Raw genomic sequence first — 23,054 nt, forward strand, 5'->3', positions numbered from 1 at the left:
AAATTTGAGTATGGGAATATCAGTGAAGAGCAGATTGCTCCACTAGTGGGGAAGTATCTCAATCACTCAAACGCTTCAGAAGGAGCATGGGAAGATCCTGGGATGTCAGCCAATCCTTAGGATAAGGTGAAGCAGCCGCTCCTGGCACTGGGTGACTTTTGGCAAAGGTGGGAGCTGTACTCCCGAGAAGCCTAAGTAGTATCACTCCAGCATTTGCTGGAGGCAAAATGCTGTAGATCGGATCTCACTGGGAGCTTTTAGCTTTGGAGTAAGTTCCCTGTCTAGTGCTTGCAGACACAGCATGTTTCAAGTCTCCCTTGCTTCACTTGTGGCTTAGGAACTGAGGTCTCAGTGCTGATGTAGGCCAAGTGCTGCACTAAGACAGGGCTGTTGTCAACTCTGTGCTCACTTGGGACAAGGAAATGAAACCAATCCTTCATTATGAAGGTGAGTTTTTCTTTTTTTTTTTTTTAATTTAACAACCTCACTGCACTAGGTTTATGATGAATTGTATTGAGCAGTAGCAGCTAGAAATGGAAGCATCTGGCTCTGGTTGTCTTCTGCAGTTTTCACTGAGCTAAGAAGCCTAGGGATCATGGGCTATGATGGGTGAAATTCATTCTGTCAATATAAACAGGTTGCACGGAGCTGTGCTGGATGCCCCATCCCTGGAGACATTCAAGGTCAGGCTGGATGGGGCTCTGAGAAACCTGATGTAGCTGTAGGTGTTCCCGTTCTTCATAGAGAAGTTGAAATAAATGGCTTTTAAGGCTCCTGTCCAATGCAAACAATTCTATAACGTACGCACCCAACATATATTATGGAAATATCCTATCAGAGAAGAGTAAGTACCCCATCCTAGAAAATAAACTTTAATAGACTGGCACTGGATTGCAGCTCTGGGTACAGCACTGGAAAAAATTACTGAAGACATGCCAGGAACATGGTGAAATGGCAACAGTCTGAAATGATGCAGAATTTCTCCACAAACTGTCGGAATTCTTGATGATGTGGAACGGGTGGAATAATTCGATAAGACAGTAGATGAAGTACTGAGAATGATGGGCTTTGCAACTTATTCCCACTTTCCAAAGGCTGTTACAAGAAGGCTGTTTAAGGAAGCTTAGTAGAATGGAAACTCACTTAAAAAAATTAGAAAAAAAAATAAAAAATATATATATATACCAACTGAAGGAATAATTGTTCTGTTCTCAGCAAACCCAAACCATCAGCTGTTGAAAGCAAAGGCAGAAAGTTGCTTGCTACAGCAATACTGCCTCGTTTGCTAATGACTGTAGAGGATTTCAATAGTGAAAAATGTTGGGTACAACTTAGTCCAATTACAAGCAAACAGGCTTTGGGGAAATACCAAGATGGTCTGGAACTTTCCAAGCTGTAAGCTGGCAGTAACCCCTACAACAAGGCATGTTTGTTTACCCAGCCTACCCTCACTCACAGCGATCCTGACAACCTTTAAGGAAGAAGCAGCAGTTTCACATTGTGCTGATGCTTCCACGTTCATTTGATGAAGGATGAAGAAATAGAAGGAAAGCAGAACTGCAGAGAGGAGCGCACTGAAAAAAGTAGGCACGTATTAAATGGAGGAAGTACTTACGTGTTCGTTGTGCTTTATAGAAAAATCAAAGGTGGGGAAATAGATAACTCTTGGTTTGGCTCGGTTTCAATTAACAGCAGCGCTTCAGCTACGAAAAAGCCATACATGAGCACCACCTAGAGGAAATATTTTTAGACGGTTTTGTGTTGGTTCCATGAGGTTAGAACCAACACCCTTACTGCTGGGATCACCGTCCTGCCGGAGAGGAGAGGGAAAGAAACCTCGTTAGTTTTCCACCCAGACAAATGTCACCGGGGTGCCCCAGCACCGCTGTCCCCTCCGCCATTCGTAGTGCAGCTCGAACAGGGCACGGCCTCTCGTATACTAACGAAACGAGCCGCCGTTGTCGGAGCAAGACGCCGGCGGGCAGGGAGGGAGGAGGGGCCGGCCCGGGCGGGAAGGAAGGGAAGGGGCGGCAGGCTTGGGACGGGCGGCGGGAGGAGGGGCTGGGTCGCAGGAAGGGTGTTTCCCTGCGCGGCTCCCAGTCCGGTGACTCACACAGGAAACTCCCCGCCGGGCGCGGCCCAGGAGCGAGCAGCCGGCCCAGCGCCGCTCTCAGCCGAGCCGAGCCCTGGACGGGTCCCCGCCGCCGGGCAGCGCCGTTCCCGGGAGCCGGCGGCGCCGAGCGGGTGAGCAGCCTCCGCGGCAGCGCTTCCCGGGAGGCGGAGCGGCCTGGCCCGGCCGGGCCCAGCGCGACGGCGGCGGCGGCGCTTCGGGTGCGGCCTCGCCCCCTGCCCGGTCCGGAGCGCTGCGCTCGGGGCGCGTCTCACCGCTCCTCCCGGTGTCCACCCCTAGGTTTTGTATGCCGTCCTGTGGGTTGGGGCTGATGGGGCTGGGGCCGTAAGCTCCCGCTGCCACGATGGGGGCCGTGTTCCAGTGGCGTTCGGCGGGGGTCTGGGCAGAGTTTGGGCATGTGCGCGATATGTACAGCAGGGAGCCCTGTGGCTGCACGGCGGGCAGGAAAGCTGTCTGAGGGGGCTTCTCCTTAGTTAGAGGTCACACAGCGTTACGGTGACTGTGGGGGGCACGAAGCTTGGGCTCTAATTGCAGCTCCGATCCTTGTTGCTTTCTGCTTGCTTGTTACGATTTATATTCTGAAAACTTCCCCGTGCGTTACTGTGTGTTTTTTAGAGCAGAGGTTCTGATAATTATCATGAGATAACTTTCTGTTTTCTGGACTGTGCTTAACAATTGCGTTTCTACAAAGAGTTTTTTTATGTTCAGACTGGGTTTGTAAGCTGCGTGCTTGAAACTGGTGCTGGTCCTGACATCAGCACTCTTCTGCTTCTTGTCCTTATCTCACTTTTCCCTGCATCCTTTCCAAAACCCTGGCTTTTTCAGCGAAAGGCTTTCTAAGCATTCCCAAACAAGAAGTCTGTGAGGTCTGGCTGGTGTGGGCAGCAGTACTTCTGTAGCTGCCAGGACCAGGAAAGAGGAGGTGGTGCTCGGAAGCAGCCTGCAAAATGTGGGGTGCTGAACAGACACTGCTGAGGGTCACAAGGAGAATGAAGCAGCGTCTGAGCTGTGCCCAGCAGGGTTACCTTAAAGCTTCTGACAGCGATCCCTGCTCATTGCAGGGGAGCTGGACTACCTTTAAAAGTCCCTTCCAACTCAACGTGATGTCCAGAGCTCACAGAATCATTTATCTACTGAGTGATTCTGAGTTACAAAAATTGTTTTTAAAAAAATTGGTGTTGTAGAATGGGGATGTTTCACAAACAGTCTGAATTTTTCATTGTTTGATTCCTCTATGCTTGTTTTACATAGAAGAAATTGTATTTCTATATTATATGATATACACTCGGTATCTAAAGTATTCATTAATAAAATTATTGGGTTTTAAGTTAGCTTTAGGTAGAAATCTGCCCCTGGACTTGTACCTACAAACTCTCTTAACTTGCATAGGCCTTAAAGTGTAATCATGTAATTAACGGATATCAGTTCCAGCTGCATCATTTATGTTAAAAGTTTGTCTGATGTGCTCGTTGGTTTTGCTTAGTGGTTTGTTTATTCTTGGAGAGAGAGCTGTCTTTGGAAGGTGACTGGTTCCTGAGAGTGGTTGTCACAGTCTTTCCATAACCTGTTTCTCAGGATCATCAGACTTTTATTTCATGTTTTGCTTCTCAGAGATTTGAGATACTCAGACTGAGGTTTATTAAAAGCTTCGGAGGAGTTGTATGGGAGCTATGAAGTTACATAAAGTAGAACAAAAAGCCTTCATAAAGCTCCTCAGACTCAATTTTATTTATCTGCTGGCCTGGAAGCTGCTAAGATCACTTACACTGTTATGCAAAAGAAAACGAATTTTAGTATAATTTCCGTATATATTTTATACGTGAGTCAAGACAGCTTCATTTTACTGTCATTGCTCTGCATTCTTGGGGCAAATTCTTCTTGTGGTTCCTTTGCTGTACCAAATAAAAGTAAACTTCAGTGTTGGGCAGTGTGTTATGTCATAGCAGAAGTCAGCCACATGATTGACTTGGCTTCTTTTTCAACAATGACAGTGTGGGTTTCTGAACTGTTGTTGTATGATCTTAAATAGCTGTACTTACTATGACAAGCCCCAACTTAGTAAGCAATTATTCCTGAACCAGATTTGGTGCTTGTTTTTGTAGGGAAACTGCAGGAACTTGACACAAGCTAAGTGTGAATGGTGCACCAGTGAGGTGCTTCAGATGAATCCATGCATGTGCGTGGGATTGTGATTCCTTTAAATGCTTCTGAGTTTTGTTAGAATTTGAGAGCTGGTAGTAAATGTAGCAGATTTGGAAACTTATGATATTTAGAATGTGAAAGTTGTCACAGGTGGCCTCTGATAGATCAGATAACCTCATTCCTTTTTTTGTTGGGTTTTGAGTCATTGAATCACCGAGATTGGAAAAGACCTCTAAGATCATCCAGTTCAACTTCAAAATCTGGCTATGTTGTTACTTGACTGTGTAACAAACCCACATATATTTGGCTTTTGTGTGTGTGTGTGCAACTCTGTCTTGGGAACAGAGAAGAAGGACATTTCAACATTGTGAAATAGGATTGTGTACCCAGAAAAACTCACTGAGACTTTAGAAATGGTATTTTAAGCTACAGATATCAGCTTAGGACACTTCTGTGCTGTACATTTGTCCCTGGAAGCTTATGTTTGTAGGAGTCAGAGTACACTACTTTGCTGTGTGGTACCAATAGCTCACAGTACAACTTGCTTGTTGTGAGTGTGCTTGCACTAATCAACATCTGTCATTATAGTGATATAACAAACGTAAGATGCATTGGTGTGACTTGTGTTCCTTCTCTTAGAGAAATAAAGGTGAATATGATGATCTTTGGGCCAAGCAGCTGTTCTGTGGTTCCAAGTGGAACTGCACAATTACTTCATACTCAGAGCAGCTACTTGGAGTTAGATTTTTTCCAGTTCAGTGGTGTTTCCCTCAGCGGCCTCTCATAGAAGAAGTTTCTGTAGGTCTGTAATAAAATGAGCAAACAAGTTGGCAAACAAGAATTATTCATTTGGAGCACAAAATGCCTTTTCTCCTTCCCTTCCTCCACCCAAAGGTATGTTAATACTTTAGAGAAAGGGTGGACTTAGCGCTTTTTAGATGACTGTCTCTCACAAATAATTACCAGAATTGATTCTCTGTAATGCTCTTATGAATGAATGCAAGTAAAGCAGTGCTGTTGTTTTTAAGTAGAAATAGCCAGCTTTCAAAACCAGCACATTGTGTTAGCACGTGCATTTCAAGAGCTGATATGCTAGGTAGGATTCCAGCTGTAGAATGGGACATGGAGCTCCCAGAAATGCTGACTTTAATGCACTTCAGCTATGCAAGAGATCTGTCTCCAAGATCTTGATAAAAATGTAGTGTTGCTACACAATACTTAAACATACTTCAGTTCTGATGAGGGCATGGACACTTTATTGGCACGAAAAAAAAATGCTATAGATCTGAGCTTGACTTCTGTTCTTCTCTCAGTACAGCCCCAATTATTTCAAGTGGGTTCCCTGACCTCTACTAATTTCAGCACACTCTCCTATTGATTCTGAACGTTAAGTTCAGGTGAACTGTTAGGATACATTGCTCAAGATTCACATGTAGATACTTTTTGGGTGATGCCATAAGTAGAGCTTTTGATGAAGCATTTTTACTGAGACTGCATATTTTAATTTGCTGTATGAAAATGAAAGAATAAAACTCATCAGGTGATGAACCCATTTAAAGGAAAAGGGAAACTTACAACACTAGTAAAGACTATTAGCTTTCTTTCTGGAAAATGTCTTAGAGTGCAGTCCCTGGAAAAAAAAAACCACAATATTTTATGTTTTATTTCCTCTACTCTGATGCAATGAGTTTGAAAACTTGGTTGTTTTTTGTATTAGCATCTAAGGACTCAGGCTGGCCTTTCAGTCCCTCTGGTTCCCTCATTTATAACTGGCAGACAGGTGCTCTGCCTACCAGTCACTGCATACACTCCATACACAGGTGTACCTTTCTTAGTCATTCCCAAAGCAGTGCCATGCAGTGTTGCCTCTGAGCACATCCATGTGGCACAGCAGGAACTGGTTAGCAGAGCTCCTGCAGCAGCAGAAGAATCTGAAATGGAGGCATGGAGAAAATGCATTGAGAACAGCTGCAGCAGGTGGAGCAGTGGTACAGCACAGCAAGTCAAGGAGAAGAGATTAAACAACAGGGGTGAGGTGAATTGTGTGAAGGGAAAAGAACAGAATCATAGAATATTCTGAGGTGGAAGAGACCCAGGAGGAACATAAAGACCAGTTCCTGGTTCCACACAGCACCATCCAAAATTCAAACCCAGTGTCTGAGTGGAGTGTCCAAATGCTCCTTTAACTCCAGCAGCTTGAGGCTGTGACCGCTGCCCTGAGAAAGAGAAGGGGAGTTAGTCAAGTGCTGTGTGCACTCAGAAGCCTGGTTCTAGGTGAACCATTTCCCTGATCTGACCCTTCTGGGATTTGCTGTGTTGTCGGGTGGAATTGCAACACAGTTCAGCACTGGAATTTTTAGTTTTCCCTTTCATGTTTACTGAGTCTTGTTTATTCCAAATGCAAACTGCTTTTTGAAAGCTGAGCTGTATGTCAGGTCTGTTGCATAAAGGGTTGTCAGCTGCTGCCTGCTGCCTTTGGTCCCTTACTTTAATAAGGTGGGTCAATAAATGATGAGAAAAGCATTTTTATTTGCTTCTTCAGTTTATGCTAATCTGTTGCTTAGGAACACCGAATAGCTCCACTCCTGCACAAAAATACCACGCTGCATTAATCCCCATCACAAAAAGGCAGATTCTGTCAACCCAGCACTGAAAAAGAGCAGATCTGTCAACCCAGCACTGAAAAAGAGCAGAGAGATTGCTTATCTCTGAAGCAGTTTACTTATTAATTTAATAAAATTGTTTCTGCGTATTCAGAATATACAGTTGATCAGCTGCTGCTTCTGAGGTTTAATTCATACAATTGTAGAACATCTTGAGTCGGAGGGAGCCTATAAGGATCAGAAGTCCAGTTTCTGGCTCCAAACAGGACCACCCAAAAATCAGACCATAAATTAACATAAAACAAAAGTGAAATTCTGGGAGATTTCTTGGAAGTTTGGGAGAAAAAAAAACAGCAAAACATTGTGATCTTTGCTGTGCTGCTCTAGGAAGGGCCGATCAATTCTTTTTATCAACTCTTACCTTCAGGGGCCTTTTGTGATCAGTCTCATGACTTATCCTGAGTAGGAGCATTGCAAGGAGTACTGAAACAATTTATCTTCATGGAAAAATGGTTTAATTGATTTTCTGCAAGCCAGTAACATAGAAGAATGACACAAGGGAGCAAAAGAAATGATGAAATGTTGCATTGCTACGGAGATAAAACTAAACAACTTCTGCTGTGTAGACCAAGCCTGTTACTGTGGGAATTTTGTTGTTTCCTATGTAGTTCACTGCGGTTGGTCCCACACACTGCAGTTTAACTGACCATCCAGTCCTCTTTTTAAGCTTATCCCTACTGGCCTGCTGAATGCTTTTGCTCCTCTTCTTTAGAGAACGTAGAATCACGGAATCACCGAGGTTGTAAATGACCTCCAAGATCACGCAATCCAACCGTCCACTTATCGTCACTATTTCCCACTAAACCATGTACCTCAGCACAACACCTCCAGGGTTGGTGACTCCCCCACATCTCTGGGCAGCCTGTTCCAGTACCTGACCGTGCTCTTGGAGAAGTATTTTCTAGCGTCCAACCTGAATCTCCCCTGGTGCAATTCGAGGCCGTTCCCTGTAGTCCTATCACTGTTACATGGGAGAAGAGGCCGATCCCCGCCTCGCCACAACCTCCCTTCAGGTTGTTGTAGAGAGTGATGAGGTCTCCCCTGAGCTTCCTCTTCTCCAGCTTGAACAATCCCAGTTCCCTCAGCGGCTTTTTGTAGACTTGTGCTCCAGACCCCTCGCAGCTTCATTGCCCTTCTCTGTGCATGCTCCAGGCCTCAGTGCCTTTCTTCTGGTGAGGGGCCCAAAACACAGCACTTGAGCAACAGCCCCACCAGGGCTGAGCGCAGGGGGATGGTTACTTCCTGCTCCTGCTGAAACACTATTTCTGATACACGCCAGGGATGTACTTATTTTTCCCTTCCTTCAATGCCTTACTTACAGAGAATGTAGAATTTCCCTCGTTTTCATCAGTGTATCCTGGCCTAAAAAGTAGGATAAATTTTGATTTGCTTATTTTTCATTTACTTATTTAAGCTTATTAAAAAAACCAAACAAACAAAAAAAAAACCCACAAAAAACCCACACATAGACGTGTGTTTAAATTCCTGAGTTGCAATGCAATTGTAATTTTCAGTACCCACGCTAGGCTTAATTTAAGATTCTTCATTTAATTTGAAATTCAAAGATGCTTTTGCAAACTTGGGAGAGAAGAGAGTGTCAGAGGAAGTGCTGTTTAAAGAGCAGACAGACTTCCTTTTTGTCTTATTTTGAGCCTGGGAACATGCACAAGCACTTGGAAATGCAGTGCATCTATTTAAACACAAAATAAGAAATGCTTCCAGTGATCTGCAAAAAGACAGAGAGAAACTCTTCCCAGCACCTGTTTTCAGTCAAATTAAACAGTGTTCTCATGTATGAAATCATAAAATATTCTAGAGCTTCTGTAATCCAGCAGTTTTTTTCTAATATATTGTTTAAACCCAACCTTAACGATTTTGGAATTCGAGTAAAAAATATTTCTTTCACAAATTTCAATGCTTGAGATCTTCTTGGGTCGTGTAGGACATGACCTTAGCAAAACCAATTCCCTGAACATCCCCAGACCCCTTTGCTTCTCTTTGCAGTATCCCCACACTGCCCCTGGCACGTGGGTTGGGTTCATGCTGGTTTTAAGAGCTTACATAGCTGTGGGTGCAGCTGTACATTGCCTGCATCCCCTGACTGCATGGGCTACCTTCAGAGCTGCTGGTGTAGCTTCTCCTGTAGAGCTGCAGGGATTCGTACTGTAGTTATAGCAGCAATAGGGTATGCTTTTCCAAAAAAAATTTCATTGGTATCACTTCTTTTTTTTTTTTTTTTTTTTTTTTTTTTTAATGCATTTGTGGATTTTATAAGTTTCAGGCTGTTAAAAGCATAATTCTGTGTTCTTATTGAATTTGTGCTCATTTGAACTTCAGGTATGCTTGGGAATGATGGTTTAATGAAAATACATACTTTGGGAATTTCTTTTTTAAATAGTTATTTAAGATACTGGTGTCAAAAAATGGTGATACAGGTGAATCCCTGTGGTCTGACTTGCACACTGTGTAAAACCATGGGATAAATGGCATCACCTTGAAGTAAAGGTCCAGAAGGGTTATCATGTCTACAACAGTTCCTTGTTGCAGTCCTTCCTGTCATGAAAGCCTGAGCTTGGCTGCTGTGTCTGCTTCTCTAACCCCAGTCAGTGATCAACACAGATTCTCCCTCTGTGGCATTGCCTGTTCACTTGTCAGATCTCTTTTGTGCCATGCTATCAGCTAAACCTTTTGTTTTTCAGGGAGGTTTTCCTTCTAGAGCATGCTGTGAGCATAAGGCACAATAGATGGAGTTGAGAGCATCACCTGCTCTGTCCTGGGTAAAGATTTAGATTTGCGCTAAGGAGCTGCTGGCAGAAACCACCTGGAAATTGTCACCGCGTCCAGGCCACTGCCTGCTGCTGTTCCCCTCTTCTAAGCAAGAGTTACTGGGTTACTGCTCTGATGGTCCTGTGCAGATAAATCCATAAAGATTTCTGGATTTTCAGGACTTTGACTGAATGATGGAAAAGAATATAGGTAGAGATTAGCAAGCCTAGTTGTGAGGTTGAACTTCTTGAACTGAGAATCAAAGTTTTTTTCAAGTTCAGCTGAATAGATCCTTAAGGCCATTAGAGGTTGTTTCTGTGGAAGCCTTGGTTCTGGAAGAAGAAGTGAAAGAGGAAATGCTTGGTGATTTCTGTACTTACAAGGAGGTCTCAAGAAACATACGGTTACCTAAATTTACTTACATCTGCAGGATTTTGTGTGCTGTTTCTTGAACACGCTTAAGAACTATCTCCCAATATCTAACATCATTTTCCTGTTATAGGTAATTACAGACTGTGAGTGAGTTGTCTTCTGATTTCTTCTTTGATAAGTAATTTGACCCATGTAACTGTCGATAGAAGATATCTTAAAAACTCGAAAGTGTTTTTTTCTTTTTTTCCCTCATTTAAAAAAAAAAATAGTCCCTTAATTCCCTTGGGTGTTGGAGATGAAAAAAAAAAAAAAAAAGTTGATTCTGAGAGTGGAATAGCATTACAGCAGTCCTATTTTTGTAGACTCATAGAATCGTTCAGGTTGGAAAAGACCCCTAAGATCATCTAGTCCAGCCGTGTCCATGCCCCTGCTAGGACAGCTACATCCTTGCCCCAAAAATGAGAAGAAAAAACCTTTATTTCTATAGAGGAACCAGCCCAGAAACATCATTCCTCCACCCAAGAAATGGCATTTTGGGGATACTTTTCCATTCTGAAATAGAATCATAGAAACATAAAGGTTGGAAATGATCACTGAGATCATAGTGATTCTGAAGTTACTACTCTTTCCTCTACCTTGTGCTTTCTCAGTCCTTACCTACAATGTTTTTTTAATGTTCTTCTGGTCGCTCATGTAGGTGGATTGTTTGTTTGTTTGAAAGGCTTTTTCCCATAATGTGTTCCTGTTTGTATATGTTTTTTCAAACAGTCTGCACTATCATCATAGAATCATTATAGAATCATGGCCTGAGTCGAAAAAGACTTGAAAGATCATCTAGTTTCAACTGCCCTTCTGTGGGCAGGGTCATCAACCAGTGGACCAGGCTGCCCAACTATCAAGAGGCCTTCAAGAGCAAGGCTGAAAGATGCACACTGTGCATTTTCTGGTATGCTTGGAATTAATCTTTAGCGAAGACGTTATTCTGTTAAGACGGAGATGTGGAAATAGTTTATCTCTTAGGATTGACCCTCACCTTTAAATACCAGAGCAACGCTGAGCAAAGTGTTTTGTGCCATGCAGTTGCATAGCTGTTAACAATGATGCAGAATTATAACATTTAAAAAGGACTGGCAGATCTTTTGTTTGAATATGTTTCAATACTAAGCCAGCTCTGAAGTTAGATTAAGATGTAAATAATGCTACAGGAACTTCAGGGTCTGGTGCCTTTCTTTTGTTTTTCACCTGGACAAAATGTTATGGGGATGGCACAGTAAGCTTCTCTGTACTGCAAACTGTTCTGAGCAGGTCAGGCCCATCTGGTGCTTGTCTCCTCCACAAATGAAGAGAAAGAAGAATATCTTAATTTAAGTTAGTCAGTAGTGTTGCCCTAAAAAAAAAAACAAAAACCCCACCCCATGATTGATACATCTGACCCTTGGATGCAGTGGGAATTTGCATGGTAAGATGATTATTTGTGCAGGAGACAGGGATTTCTTGTCTGCTGGCTTTGCAGTCTGGAGAGAGCCTGGGAATCAGCACAGACACAGCTTTCTACTGCTTAGGAAGATGGGTGTGCTCATCAAACACTGAAACTTAGCTAACCAACATGCAGATGTGTGTGATTCTCCTGGAGGGAGGATGTAAGATAACAAATGGCTTTTAATTAAGTTGTGTATGTCCAGGAAAACGTGTTCCTGGAATGCATTTTGACTTCAGTGCTGTAATGATAGGTTGTGATGCAAAGACAGAAGAAAAAGAAAAAAAAAAGGAAAAGAAAAAAAAAAAAGATTGTTTTGAAGTAATTCATATGTTTCTTCTGCTTGAGCGAATCAGTCCTGGAAAATCGCAGGTGAGTGCTCAGCTGAAAATACAGCATCAGAGGACTGTAGTAAGAAAGTAAACCTTGCTGCTTGAATAAATTGACCAGTATAGCTATAATTATCAGTGTAACTACAGTGTTTTAATCTCTTCTCATTGAGATGAATTCATAATCAGACAGTGGTTTGTGATTTTTTTAAAGGAGGTCTTGGAAGTTTCTTGTGTTCTTTGCCAGAAGGGAGTCTGTTGAAGTAGTAGTGCTGCTGCCCAGTAGTTTCACGTATAAGAACTTATACTGATCAGTGTCAAGGAGGCAAAACTGTTCAGTTTTGCTTCTTGGGAATTTTAGTTTACTTAAATGACTTTTCATTATACTTAGGGGGGGAAAAGAAAAGGAACCTTGAAGAAAATCTTTCCCACCAAGGTCTCAGGGCTGGTGCGAAGAACAAGCTGAGCTCCAGCTGCCCTTCCTCTGCTGCTCTCAACGTATGCAAATGTGTCAAAGCTGGGCAGGAAGGAGTTTCTTCTTCTTTCATGTCTTGCTAGACAGCAGGATAGGAAAAGTGAAGGGCTGGCGTGCCAAAATGATGGCTTGGCCAGTCAAACACCAACTGTGTGGATGGCAATTACCAAGGGAGTCTGTCAGCAACCTTAGAACAAGAGGGCTTTTGTAACAGTCTGCGCCCATTTGCTTACATTCTCCAGTTCACAAAATGCTGTTCTGTCTTTGTGAAATCATGCCGAAGGGCTTGGAAAAAATGTACTCTCCTGTGTTTCTTCTCACAGTGTAAAGAGCAGCAGGGAGTCTTTCTTTTGCAGCCTGTGCATCCATCCTGCTGAGGGGAGTTTCTTAGACTGGTGCTGTTAAAAAGACGGCAGTGTAAGTGAGAGGGAGTTTGGGTTTTGCTTATCCTTTGGTTCGTATTTTCTAACTACTTTTTTAGCATCAGCATCCTTGGCTTTTCTTCCACACTGGGGATCTGGGCTGTGTTTGAGGAGGCGGGACGAGGATCACAGCATGGCTGAGGCTGACAGAGCACTAGGGCCCACTTGCTCCAGCCCCCAAGGAGGAGACCCCACAGCCACTGCCCCCACAGTGGCAGCCTGTGCCACTGCTCTGTCACCTACACAGGAGTGCTCCTGGCGTTCAGAGGGAGCTGCTGTGTGCTGGTATGTGCTCATGGCCTCTTGTCCTGGCACTGGGCACCACTGACAGGAAGCTGGACCTGACCTCTGTGCATCCTTTCTTCAGGTGTTTAAGGGCATCGATGAGATCTCCCTGAGCTTCCTCTTCTCCAGGTTGAACAGTCTCAGCTCTCTTTCCTCAGAGAGGTGCTTCTGTTCCTTCAGCATTTTGGTGGGCCAATGTTGGACTCTTTGCAATATATCTATGTCCCTCTTCCACCACGGGGTCCAGAAACGTTGCTCTAGTTGTGCCATGGTACTTTGGGTGTAGCCTCACTGGTGCTGGTGAGGGGAGACCTGGCCATTTCTATTCCATTAAATGACAACTCCTTTTTGTGTGAATAACTGCCGTAGTTTTCAGAGTATAAGAGGCAACCATTTTTTCACTGGGTTTTGGAGTAGGGATGGAGCAGTGTTTTGTGGCCATTTGTCTGCCCATTGTGGCAGCGTGGGGTGGCTGTGCATGCATCTGTCCCATGGGTGTGAGGCCCAGGGGAGCTGTGAGTGTGAGTTTGTTTTGGTCATGAGCCTACAGGGAGGAGAAGTTTCAAGTTGGAAGAAGCCTCTCAGTTAAACTATCCCAGGTAAAGTGTGTTGGTTTTTATTTTAGCTGAAGCTTGACCTATAGATACTCAGAACAAAAATATTAAAATAATGTTTGCTTGTGGTGCTCTAACTTCTTAGCAACTCTCTCTTGTTTTCCTCCAGGCTAAAACTGTTGACAGTTCAACTTCCTGATGGGGCTTGTGCCCAGATATGGAATTCTTTTGGCATTTGTTTATTTATTGAAGGGAAGATGCCATGGCTTTTGCCTGCCCGTCATTTAAGAATAACTGCATTAGCTGTGAAGAAGCTGTGCTCAGTGTGGGCAGCTCTGTCAGCAAGCACTCCTGTCAGTCCTGTCCTTCATCATTTTTCAACAGGGATTGCAAGTTGCACAACATGTGCACTGCTCATTTATTTATTGTAATGAAAACTAACCTGCTCAGGCTCGAAGCAGAGCTGGAGCCATGGTTTCAAGAAGCAAAATGCCTGCAGACCTGTCTGACAGTAGTTGTTAGAAATTGTTGGTGAGCTCTCTCTGTGTGTGGTTTGTTGGTTGGCCTCTGAGGGCAGGTGGCGTATCAGTTCTGAGTGTTTCCTTCCCTTTGCTTTGGTTTTTGCTTTTACTGCGTTATCTTTGGTGGTTTCTTCATTTATTCATTTTTAACTTCAGATTGATGTTACTGTCCTCGTGGTTACATCTGTGGGCAGTCCTTTTTTCCTGTGAATTTGATGTCAGTGTTTTCTCTGTTTTTGGTGCAGCAGGGAGGAAGAGAAGTATTTCTGAAGTCAAAAAGTAAGGAGGAGGATGTTATCCTAATATTCATTTTAAACTTGCATACTGAAACCAAGTGGGTTTTGGTTTGACTGTGTCCCCTTCCATTATGATGCCTAGGATATGTCCTCATCAAAGGGAAACTACCTGTTTCCCACAGTAGTAATGGTTCCCTGCTCTTTGTGGTGTTTGTTTTCTGTTTATATAGTTAAATGTACATATATATAAAACAACTACAGGTACGTGTATGTATACACGCCTATATGTGTATGCATACATATATATGTGTGTATTTTTTTAACCACAGGTGCAAAATGACTGCTCAAGTAACACTGGAGGATGCCTTATCCAATGTGGATCTCTTGGAAGAATTACCATTGCCAGATCAGCAACCGTGTATTGAACCTCCACCATCATCTCTGCTTTACCAGGTCTGCTGTCATTTCAGAAAAAAATAGTGCAGTTCTTTTGCAAGAATATGTACTCTCAAAAGGCAAACAACAACAATAGCAAAGGTGTTCACTTTTATGATATACATAAATTATTTTCCTTACCAAGAATTTGATTCAATATTTTGCTTTCTCTGCAGCCAAACTTCAACACTAACTTTGAGGACAGGAATGCATTTGTCACTGGCATTGCGAGATACATTGAGCAAGCTACAGTCCACTCTAGTATGGTAAGTAGGTGTCCAGGTAGATACTTCTCTGCTACCTAGAATAAAAGGAGAATGATGTATCATTTTGCATTTCATTGAAAGAATTGTAGTCACAGAAAAGAAGCTGTCTGTAACGTTTCCAAGAGGCAGTAACACAAAAGTGTGTGGCATTTCTTTTCTTGCGTATAATTGCTGGCAGTTTTAAAAGCTGTCCTTTTTCTTGATCAACCAGTATTGTTCAAAAGTTTGTTGCTTTCACTGTGCATTTCTTTCAGTATTTGGAGATGGGTTAGTTTTATTGATGACTTTCGGCTGTAACTTGAATAAAAAATTACCTTTCATCCTCCCAAATTTCCAATGTTTCTCTGTCAGTTTAGTGGTAGTAAGGGTTTTTGTTGGCTTCCTCACTGTATAATGTATACATTAGTTGTTTATTGGCATGGTTTTGTGTAAGGTCTTTTGTGGTTTTTAACAGTTGTACAATGGAAGATGAGACTTCTTACTGATAACTACCTCTGCTGGTGGTATTGCTGTTTTGGGGTACAAAGGAAATTGCAGGTTGCAAACACTGTTCCATTTTGAACATCAGTTGTTTTATGCATTTTTGAAAAATGAGGATTAATACATTTTGTCATTCTAAAAGCCATTTCATAAACTGCATAGGTTACATGGAACTGAAAATTACGTCAATTTACATCAATCTGCTTTTAAAATTATCTGGCAAGTTCTTAACTTGTTTTGATTGTTTTGATTACCTACAGTCCCCAGGTGATAAGAATTTTCTCAGAATTAGATTGAATGTTAAAACATGACTGTGAGTAGATAGAAAAATTTAGCTGTTGCCTAAGCTGGGCAACTGTAGCTGATCAATTCAACTATTATGTTTCTTTAATGGTAGAAACAGCACAGTTTGCACCTGTGTATTATTGTAATGTTACTTCACATATATGCAGTAAGGTATATCATTTAGCTTGCAATATATGTTTGCACATACACTTTCAAATAAGAAAAAGTGAGTTTAACTCCTTTATTTTACAATGCCTTATTATTATCAAGTATCTCTCTTGCAGAATGAAATGTTAGAAGAGGGCCAGGAATATGCTGTCATGTTATATACATGGAGGAGCTGCTCAAGAGCCATTCCCCAGGTAAAGGATCAAAATTAAACCGTCATGCAGCATGTGGACTTCCATCTTGTTTTGGTTAGAGATTTAGTAATGAGTTGTGAAATTAAGTTTGCTTTGATCCCTGAATTAGCAAGCTGTGCATGCTGTAGAATAGTGTTTTAACACTTGGGAACTAGTTGGACGTCTTGCTTTTTTCCCCCAGATATTTAAATTCAGAGCAGGTTTAACAGGTGACATAGCATGTAATAATTAGCATTTGTGTTAAACATTCTAGGTTTTTAGATGGTTCTTCTCATCAGAGCTATGTAGTGTTTTCTTGATCTGCGTACAAAAATTAAATCCTGTGAATACGTGTTTGGGATTGGTGATATGATGATGGGATGGGAAGAATGTTAAGATGCATCAGGAAACTGACCAAAAGTGAAACTGTGAATTGGCAACAGCTTGCAAATATTTTTATGCAAAAGTGCAAAGAATAGAGAGAATAGAGAAAAAATCTCAATTTATATTTTTAAACTCATAATGAATCTTAGAAGAATGGCATAGATTTAGTAAAGCCAGCAATAGATGCCTTAAATTTGTATTGTCAAGGTGATAATAATACATTTACCAGCTTGTCACTTGGGATCTTAGTTTCTGAGGGAAATTTTGTATCGGGGAAAGCTGTAAGTGTAACGATCTCTCTAATTGTCTTCAGGTTAAGTGCAACGAGCAGCCTAACAGAGTAGAAATTTATGAGAAAACTGTGGAAGTGCTGGAGCCAGAAGTCACAAAACTGATGAATTTTATGTATTTCCAGGTAAAAGGAATAGAAAATCTGTTAGCAAGCTTATATGCTTATTCTGTATGCTTAATATTGTATACTCGGTCACTCAACCTAATTGTTATAATTTGGGGGAAAAAAAGGTCTCTCAGAAGGGCAGCATTTCTAATGCCTGTTTTAACAACTTCAGGAGTTTCAAAGAATCAAAGAATCAGGGGTAGGAATGGACCTCTAGGGATCGTTGAATCCCACTCCCTGCTAAAGCAGTTCCCTACAGGAGGTCTCAGAGGGAGGCATCCAAGTGGTTCTGGAGTATCTCCAGAAAAGGAGACTCCACAACCTCTTTGGGCAGCATCTTCCAGTGCTCCACCACTCTCACTGTAAATAAGTTCTTCCTTGTGTTTGTATGGAATTTCCTGTGTTCCACTTTCTGCCTATTGCCTTTTGTTCTGTTGCTGCACGCCACCAAAAAGAGATTCCTCCATTAAGACTTTGAGCATAAAATAGAAGATAATTGCACATGGTCCCTGACACTTGGAAGGAAAGGAGATAGAAATAAAACACATCTCATGTGTATACATAAGGCCATCGAGGCACAGAGACCATTTGTTGGGTGGTTGAGGGTTCTACAAGCCTCGACATCGTAGCACCCAGTGCAACTTTGCTGCAGAAATTCATCCTTGAAGCAAGCTAACCCAGTTTTTCTGACCTGCCAGCTACCCAAACTAAATATAGACTAGAGAACAGCCATTTGTCTTGCTCTCTCCTCCTGTGCAAGCAGCTTGCCACTTTATTCAATGAATGGAGGATGTTTCTTGGCATTTTTCTGAGGAAGCCAGAGCAAATAGGGCTTGCAAACCATGGAGCACACAGGAGAATGAATGCAAGGTAGCATTTTCTGTCATCTTCCTAAACTCATGGATCTTACTGACTACAAAAATCTCCTTTCATTTGAGGTTATTGCCCTAAACTCAGAACAGATTCCTCTTTGTGTCTGAAGTTTCTGTTTGTACTTGTAATCTCAGAGGGTCCTGGTGTACACTTGGAAATAAGCCCTCAAATAACCATCTGCAAGCATGGTTTTGCAAATTGGCATGTGCTAGCATTAATCACTATTCTGATATAAAATCACTTGTTTCAAAGGGATTTATTTTTTCTGACTTTAAATTACAAATCATATTTCCAATTGTGCCAGGCTAAAGTTCTTTATGACACTTGTAGTACACAGATGTGAAGCTGGAAAGGCTGTGTTGGTGTGTTGTTGGCCTCACATGCCTTAAATGTTTTTCTGCTCCATTGGTGCTTTTCATTAGCTCTTGCAGGTGCACCGAAGTGGACCGTTGTGACAGTGGAAGACCTCACGTAGAGGGGAGGACAGACAGGTGTCAGATCTCCAGTTGTGTGTGATAAATCTTTCTTGGAAACATCATGGCTTTTACTCCCTGACTCGTCTCTTTTGTTTTCTGATAGAGAAATGCAATTGAACGGTTTTGTGGGGAGGTGAGACGCTTGTGCCATGCAGAGAGGAGAAAAGACTTTGTCTCTGAAGCGTATCTGATCACACTGGGCAAATTTATCAACATGTTTGCAGTACTGGATGAGCTGAAAAATATGAAGTGCAGTGTGAAGAATGACCATTCAGCCTACAAGAGGTAAGCTGTTCAGGACGGGATCAGGATTTATGCTGTGGGGAGACAGAGCTCCCACAAGATGGCAGCAGTAGCTCCTTTTTGGGCAGCTTTTTCTGCAGTTACTGCAGCTAAACTGTTGACTAAATTGACTTTCCAGCAACTAAAGATTCTTCTGTCTTTTAAGGCAAAACAGGCAAATACTTCTATCTTGGTGTTCACTACATCTATTGGATATGCATTGCTCAGTACTGCTTTTCTTTTCAAGTTTCAGAGAAAGCTGACTTTTTGTTCTATTCCAGTTTTTGGCATCCAGTTTTGATGCATGTAAATCAAAGTTGTTCTTATGATATTTCAGCATAGCTCTTAAGAGGTTGTCAATAAGAGGGTAGGTTTGGCTAACATGTTCTTGCGAAGCTGTGGCAAGAAGGCACTGGCCTTATGTGTCAAATTCTCTTTCTGCTTTATTCATGAGATGGGAGGTAGCAGTGCTAAGGTCAACAACCTTGTAAAAGCAACAAATGGCGTTGCCATTGTACTGGCAGTTTCAGATTTACTGATGTCTTGGAGTTCTGCTGACTACCTGGTAAATGCAGAGACAAATGTGTTCCTGTTGAGCAGGGATGAATTTGCGTACAAGCAGTGCCACTGAAAGGAAGTACGGTTGTTGTTTTCTTTTCTTCTTTTTGCAAAGAGCTGCTCAGTTCCTACGGAAAATGGCAGATCCTCAATCCATTCAAGAGTCCCAGAATCTCTCCATGTTCCTTGCTAACCACAACAAGATAACACAAGTAAGCTTTAGTTGTCTTTTTCCAAAATACCGAATGCTGTATGAAGCCTTTAAAAGAAAACCCTTCGGTAGTAGCTGCTGATCCTGTGGGACTGTAACTTCTTGACTCGTGTCCTTTTCTTCTTTTTTGTCAGTCATTACAGCAGCAGTTGGAGGTGATTGTTGGCTATGAAGAACTGCTTGCAGATATTGTGAATTTGTGTGTGGACTACTATGAAAACAAAATGTATCTAACCCCCAGCGAGAAACACATGCTGTTGAAAGTGAGTTTCTTTTCAGTACAAACTTAAAAAAAGGTTGAAGCAGAACAAAGATGTTTGCATTCTTGTTGGATTTTTGTTTCCTTTTGCCAGAACCACATGAACCAAGTAACTCAAATGTTGCCCTTTGTTTTTATTCTTCAGTGTCTTTGTCTTTCTTTTTTTCCTTCTTTTATTTTAAACACTAAATCTGTTAAGAAAACTTCTAACCCATTTTTGTTCTTCATAAATTGAAGTTAGTCTAACTGAACTGCAGCCTTGTTAGGAAACTAATGCTGTGTTTCCTAACAAGTCTGCATATTTCCCTTAAATATGAAACTTTCTTTAAAAGAAATGAAGGATTATACTAACGTCTCTGTGAAGTATAGCAACAACAGAAAGGAACTAGGAAATTTTAGTTCTAGATAGGTGGGAAATTTGTGCAAAAGGCTTCTGAAGCTGATGCTATGTATCAGAGCTTTGAGGAAGCAAGTAACTTAAAAATTAGGGTTAGTAAGCAGAAAAAATGAGCGATAAGTACATCTAATGAAGAGTGCCAGGTAATGTGAAGTTGGTTGATATTATCTACTGTGTGTTGCAGTGAATGAAAAGGTATGGAGTAAACGCTGAATGTTTGTCTCATGACAAATATTTTCAGCGTGTTTATACCCCTGAACTCCTTTTGCAGAGAGGTTTGTTTTTTTTCTTTTGCCAGGTTATGGGCTTTGGATTGTACCTGATGGATGGAAGTGTCAGTAACATCTACAAGCTGGATGCAAAAAAGAGGATAAATTTAGCCAAGATTGACAAATTCTTCAAGGTTGGTTAAGAGAAGCATTTCCTAATATGTAATGTAGAAGGCAATTTCCCCTGCGTTTTAAATATACACCCAGATTAATAAAATCAAATAAAACAAAGATGACTTTGAAACTATCATTGGGTAAATAGCAGTTTCCTTTCACTAGGGCGCATATTTCATCATTTATCTAATCTGATTTATTCCCTGTGTACAGCAGCTGCAGGTTGTCCCGCTCTTTGGTGATATGCAGATTGAACTTGCAAGATACATCAAGACAAGTGCCCATTATGAGGAAAACAAATCCAGGTAGGTAGGACGAGAATACAGAGAGGGGAGCATGTGGGCTGGGGAAGGTCAGACCCATAAGGTATAATTTCATAATCACCTGATATTCTGTGATAATTACATTAATAGGATTTTCACCTTGGTCCGTTTTTTGGTGTGGGTATTTCACCATTAATGTACTTCACATAGTAGATACAATGTAAAGGACAGGTTATTTAAAAATCTTTCTGTGCTGCTGAGTTATTTCTTGCTTCAGTGGCATTGTTTTTCACCTGAGTTGGAGGATGTAAAATTTATCTTACACTAATGTAATTTTTATTTTTTCCTTTAAATATGAAACTTTCTTTAAAAGAAATGAAGGATTATACTAAGCAAGGTGAGCAGTAGTGCATGTGTATATTGTACATGGAGCAGAAACTTAGCTTGTGTCCCTCTTTGTTTTGGTAGGAGTACAACACAGCAAAATGGCTGGAAAATGCAGATGTTTTATATAAATTGTTCCATGGTTTATGGTTGTTGCTTTATTTTAGCAAATGTTTCTGTGCTCCTCTGAGACCTTCCCTCCATGCAGTTATGTGAATTTAGAATGTAGTGCTTTGCATTTTAATTCCTGCAGAAAAAAAAAAATGTAACTTGCATGTAATTGCTAAGAGAAAATCAATAGTAGCGAACCTACTATGCTATTAAAAGTATGAGGCTGTTTAACACAATACTTGATAGCATGTATTTTGTGTCTCTCTTGATAACGTGTTAATAGTATTTAATAATAACTATTTTTATATTTGGAGCATACTGTAAGCTCTTCTTAGTTAAACATGAATGAAGAAAAACAAGCTGAAAGCAGCTAAACATCTTATGGCCTCCTATACTTGTCCCTCTGCCCTGGCTTTCAGTCCTTTTTGGTCCTGTCCCTAAGTGTGTGCTTCTGAAGAGAGATGGCAGTTTGTATTTCACAGCAGCAGCAGAGTGAGAGAGGACAGGAAAGGCCTCACGTGGATGAGAAGGAAGATTTAAGGGGAAAAATGAGTCACGCATCTTTTGTTCTTTCTTTTTTAGTATCAGCTGTACTCTTTATTGCATCAACTGATTGGGGATTTTTTTGTCTTCTGCAACAGATGGACGTGCACGTCTTCCAGCAGCAGTCCCCAGTACAATATATGTGAGCAGATGATCCAAATCAGAGAAGACCATATGCGTTTCATATCTGAACTGGCTCGCTACAGCAACAGTGAGGTGTGGGAGATTAGAGCTATTTGGCTCTATGATGATAACTGGCTAGCAGTTATTGTAAAACATCTAAAAAGTAGGCAAATCTCAGGCTGGGTAAAGGATAGAGCTCAAGGAGCTGACTCAAGAAAAGCTGGCTGCAAGGCTGGTACCCATCCCCAGCATGATATTATTTAAATTTTAAATCTTAAACTCTGATACATCATACAAACTGCAGACATCTTCTGTTTGTCTGTGTATCCCAGAAATTTTTGACATGTCTCTGTGGGAATAGGTTGTCTAATCCTTACTCCAAATGTGTGCCCATAATGCTTTGAGTGAAGCTACAATTTAAGAGATGAATTGAAAGCTAAAATCAAGTGCACATGCGTATTTAATATATAATCAGTGTCTTGAGTTTGTCTGCAGTGATATTTTGGTGATACGGAGTCCTTGTGGTTTCTATCTCTTGACCAAAGTCTGTGAAATGTAATGAGATAATTCTTTAAAAGAAAAAACTTTTACTGGTCTTTTGTACCCATGTCTTGATAAGTGATGCTGTGTAATGCTTAAAAAAATATTGAGAAATGTGACTTTAAATGTTGTACACAAGGTGTTTTAATTTTTTTTGTTTGCTTGTTTAAAAACATCATAGGTGGTGACTGGTTCTGGCCGACAGGAAGCTCAGAAAACAGATGCAGAGTATCGGAAGCTCTTTGATCTTTCTCTCCAAGGCTTGCAGCTTCTCTCTCAGTGGAGTGCACATGTCATGGAAGTGGTATGTTTTCTGAAGAAGGAAAGCAGATGAAAACGAGGTTGGACAGGCTTTGCTTTAAGAGAACAGAAAATGCATGTTATGTACTGTTCTCTTAATTCTCTTTTTTCCTGCACTCCTTTTCTCCTGATTCAGACTGTTCCCAGAGGAAAGCAGCACCTCAGCTCTCAAAGTCTAGGAGTAATGTTACTGCTTGAAATATCCAGTAGCATGTGCCTTCTCATACACTGCATTTAACTTTTTACATTTACTGGATAGGTGTTCACCTGTGACCCTTGATCAATTGCTTTTTATGTTGCTCTTGGCGCATGTTTCGTAGACTGACTTCATTTATTTTTCCATATATGTCATTTATTACCTACATGCAGTCACATAGGAAGCCAGTGTGT

The 23,054-nt window shown here is 41.5% G+C and overlaps 1 protein-coding gene across 2 annotated transcripts in view; it reads left to right on the top strand.

Moving 5' to 3' along the window:
• The first annotated feature begins 2,159 nt into the window (after positions 1–2,159).
• CYFIP1 (cytoplasmic FMR1 interacting protein 1) overlaps positions 2,160–23,054 on the top strand; it is a 64,813-nt gene continuing 43,918 nt past the window's right edge. Inside the window, exons 1-12 of one of the 2 annotated variants that reach the window (XM_042810400.1) lie at positions 2,160–2,244; positions 14,703–14,826; positions 14,985–15,074; positions 16,124–16,201; positions 16,878–16,979; positions 18,414–18,595; positions 19,266–19,362; positions 19,496–19,624; positions 20,316–20,420; positions 20,614–20,705; positions 21,800–21,917; positions 22,546–22,668. In XM_042810400.1, coding sequence (XP_042666334.1) covers positions 14,710–14,826; positions 14,985–15,074; positions 16,124–16,201; positions 16,878–16,979; positions 18,414–18,595; positions 19,266–19,362; positions 19,496–19,624; positions 20,316–20,420; positions 20,614–20,705; positions 21,800–21,917; positions 22,546–22,668 — 1,233 coding nt within the window. In that variant the 5' untranslated portion in view covers positions 2,160–2,244; positions 14,703–14,709. The remainder of the gene's footprint in view (positions 2,245–14,702; positions 14,827–14,984; positions 15,075–16,123; positions 16,202–16,877; positions 16,980–18,413; positions 18,596–19,265; positions 19,363–19,495; positions 19,625–20,315; positions 20,421–20,613; positions 20,706–21,799; positions 21,918–22,545; positions 22,669–23,054) is intronic. The other variant, XM_042810399.1, reaches the window with a different exon arrangement.

Source organism: Centrocercus urophasianus, unplaced genomic scaffold (assembly GCF_019232065.1).
Source record: "Centrocercus urophasianus isolate 14NV4802_14NV808 unplaced genomic scaffold, USGS_Curo_1.0 seq_12, whole genome shotgun sequence".
NCBI lineage: Eukaryota > Metazoa > Chordata > Aves > Galliformes > Phasianidae > Centrocercus > Centrocercus urophasianus.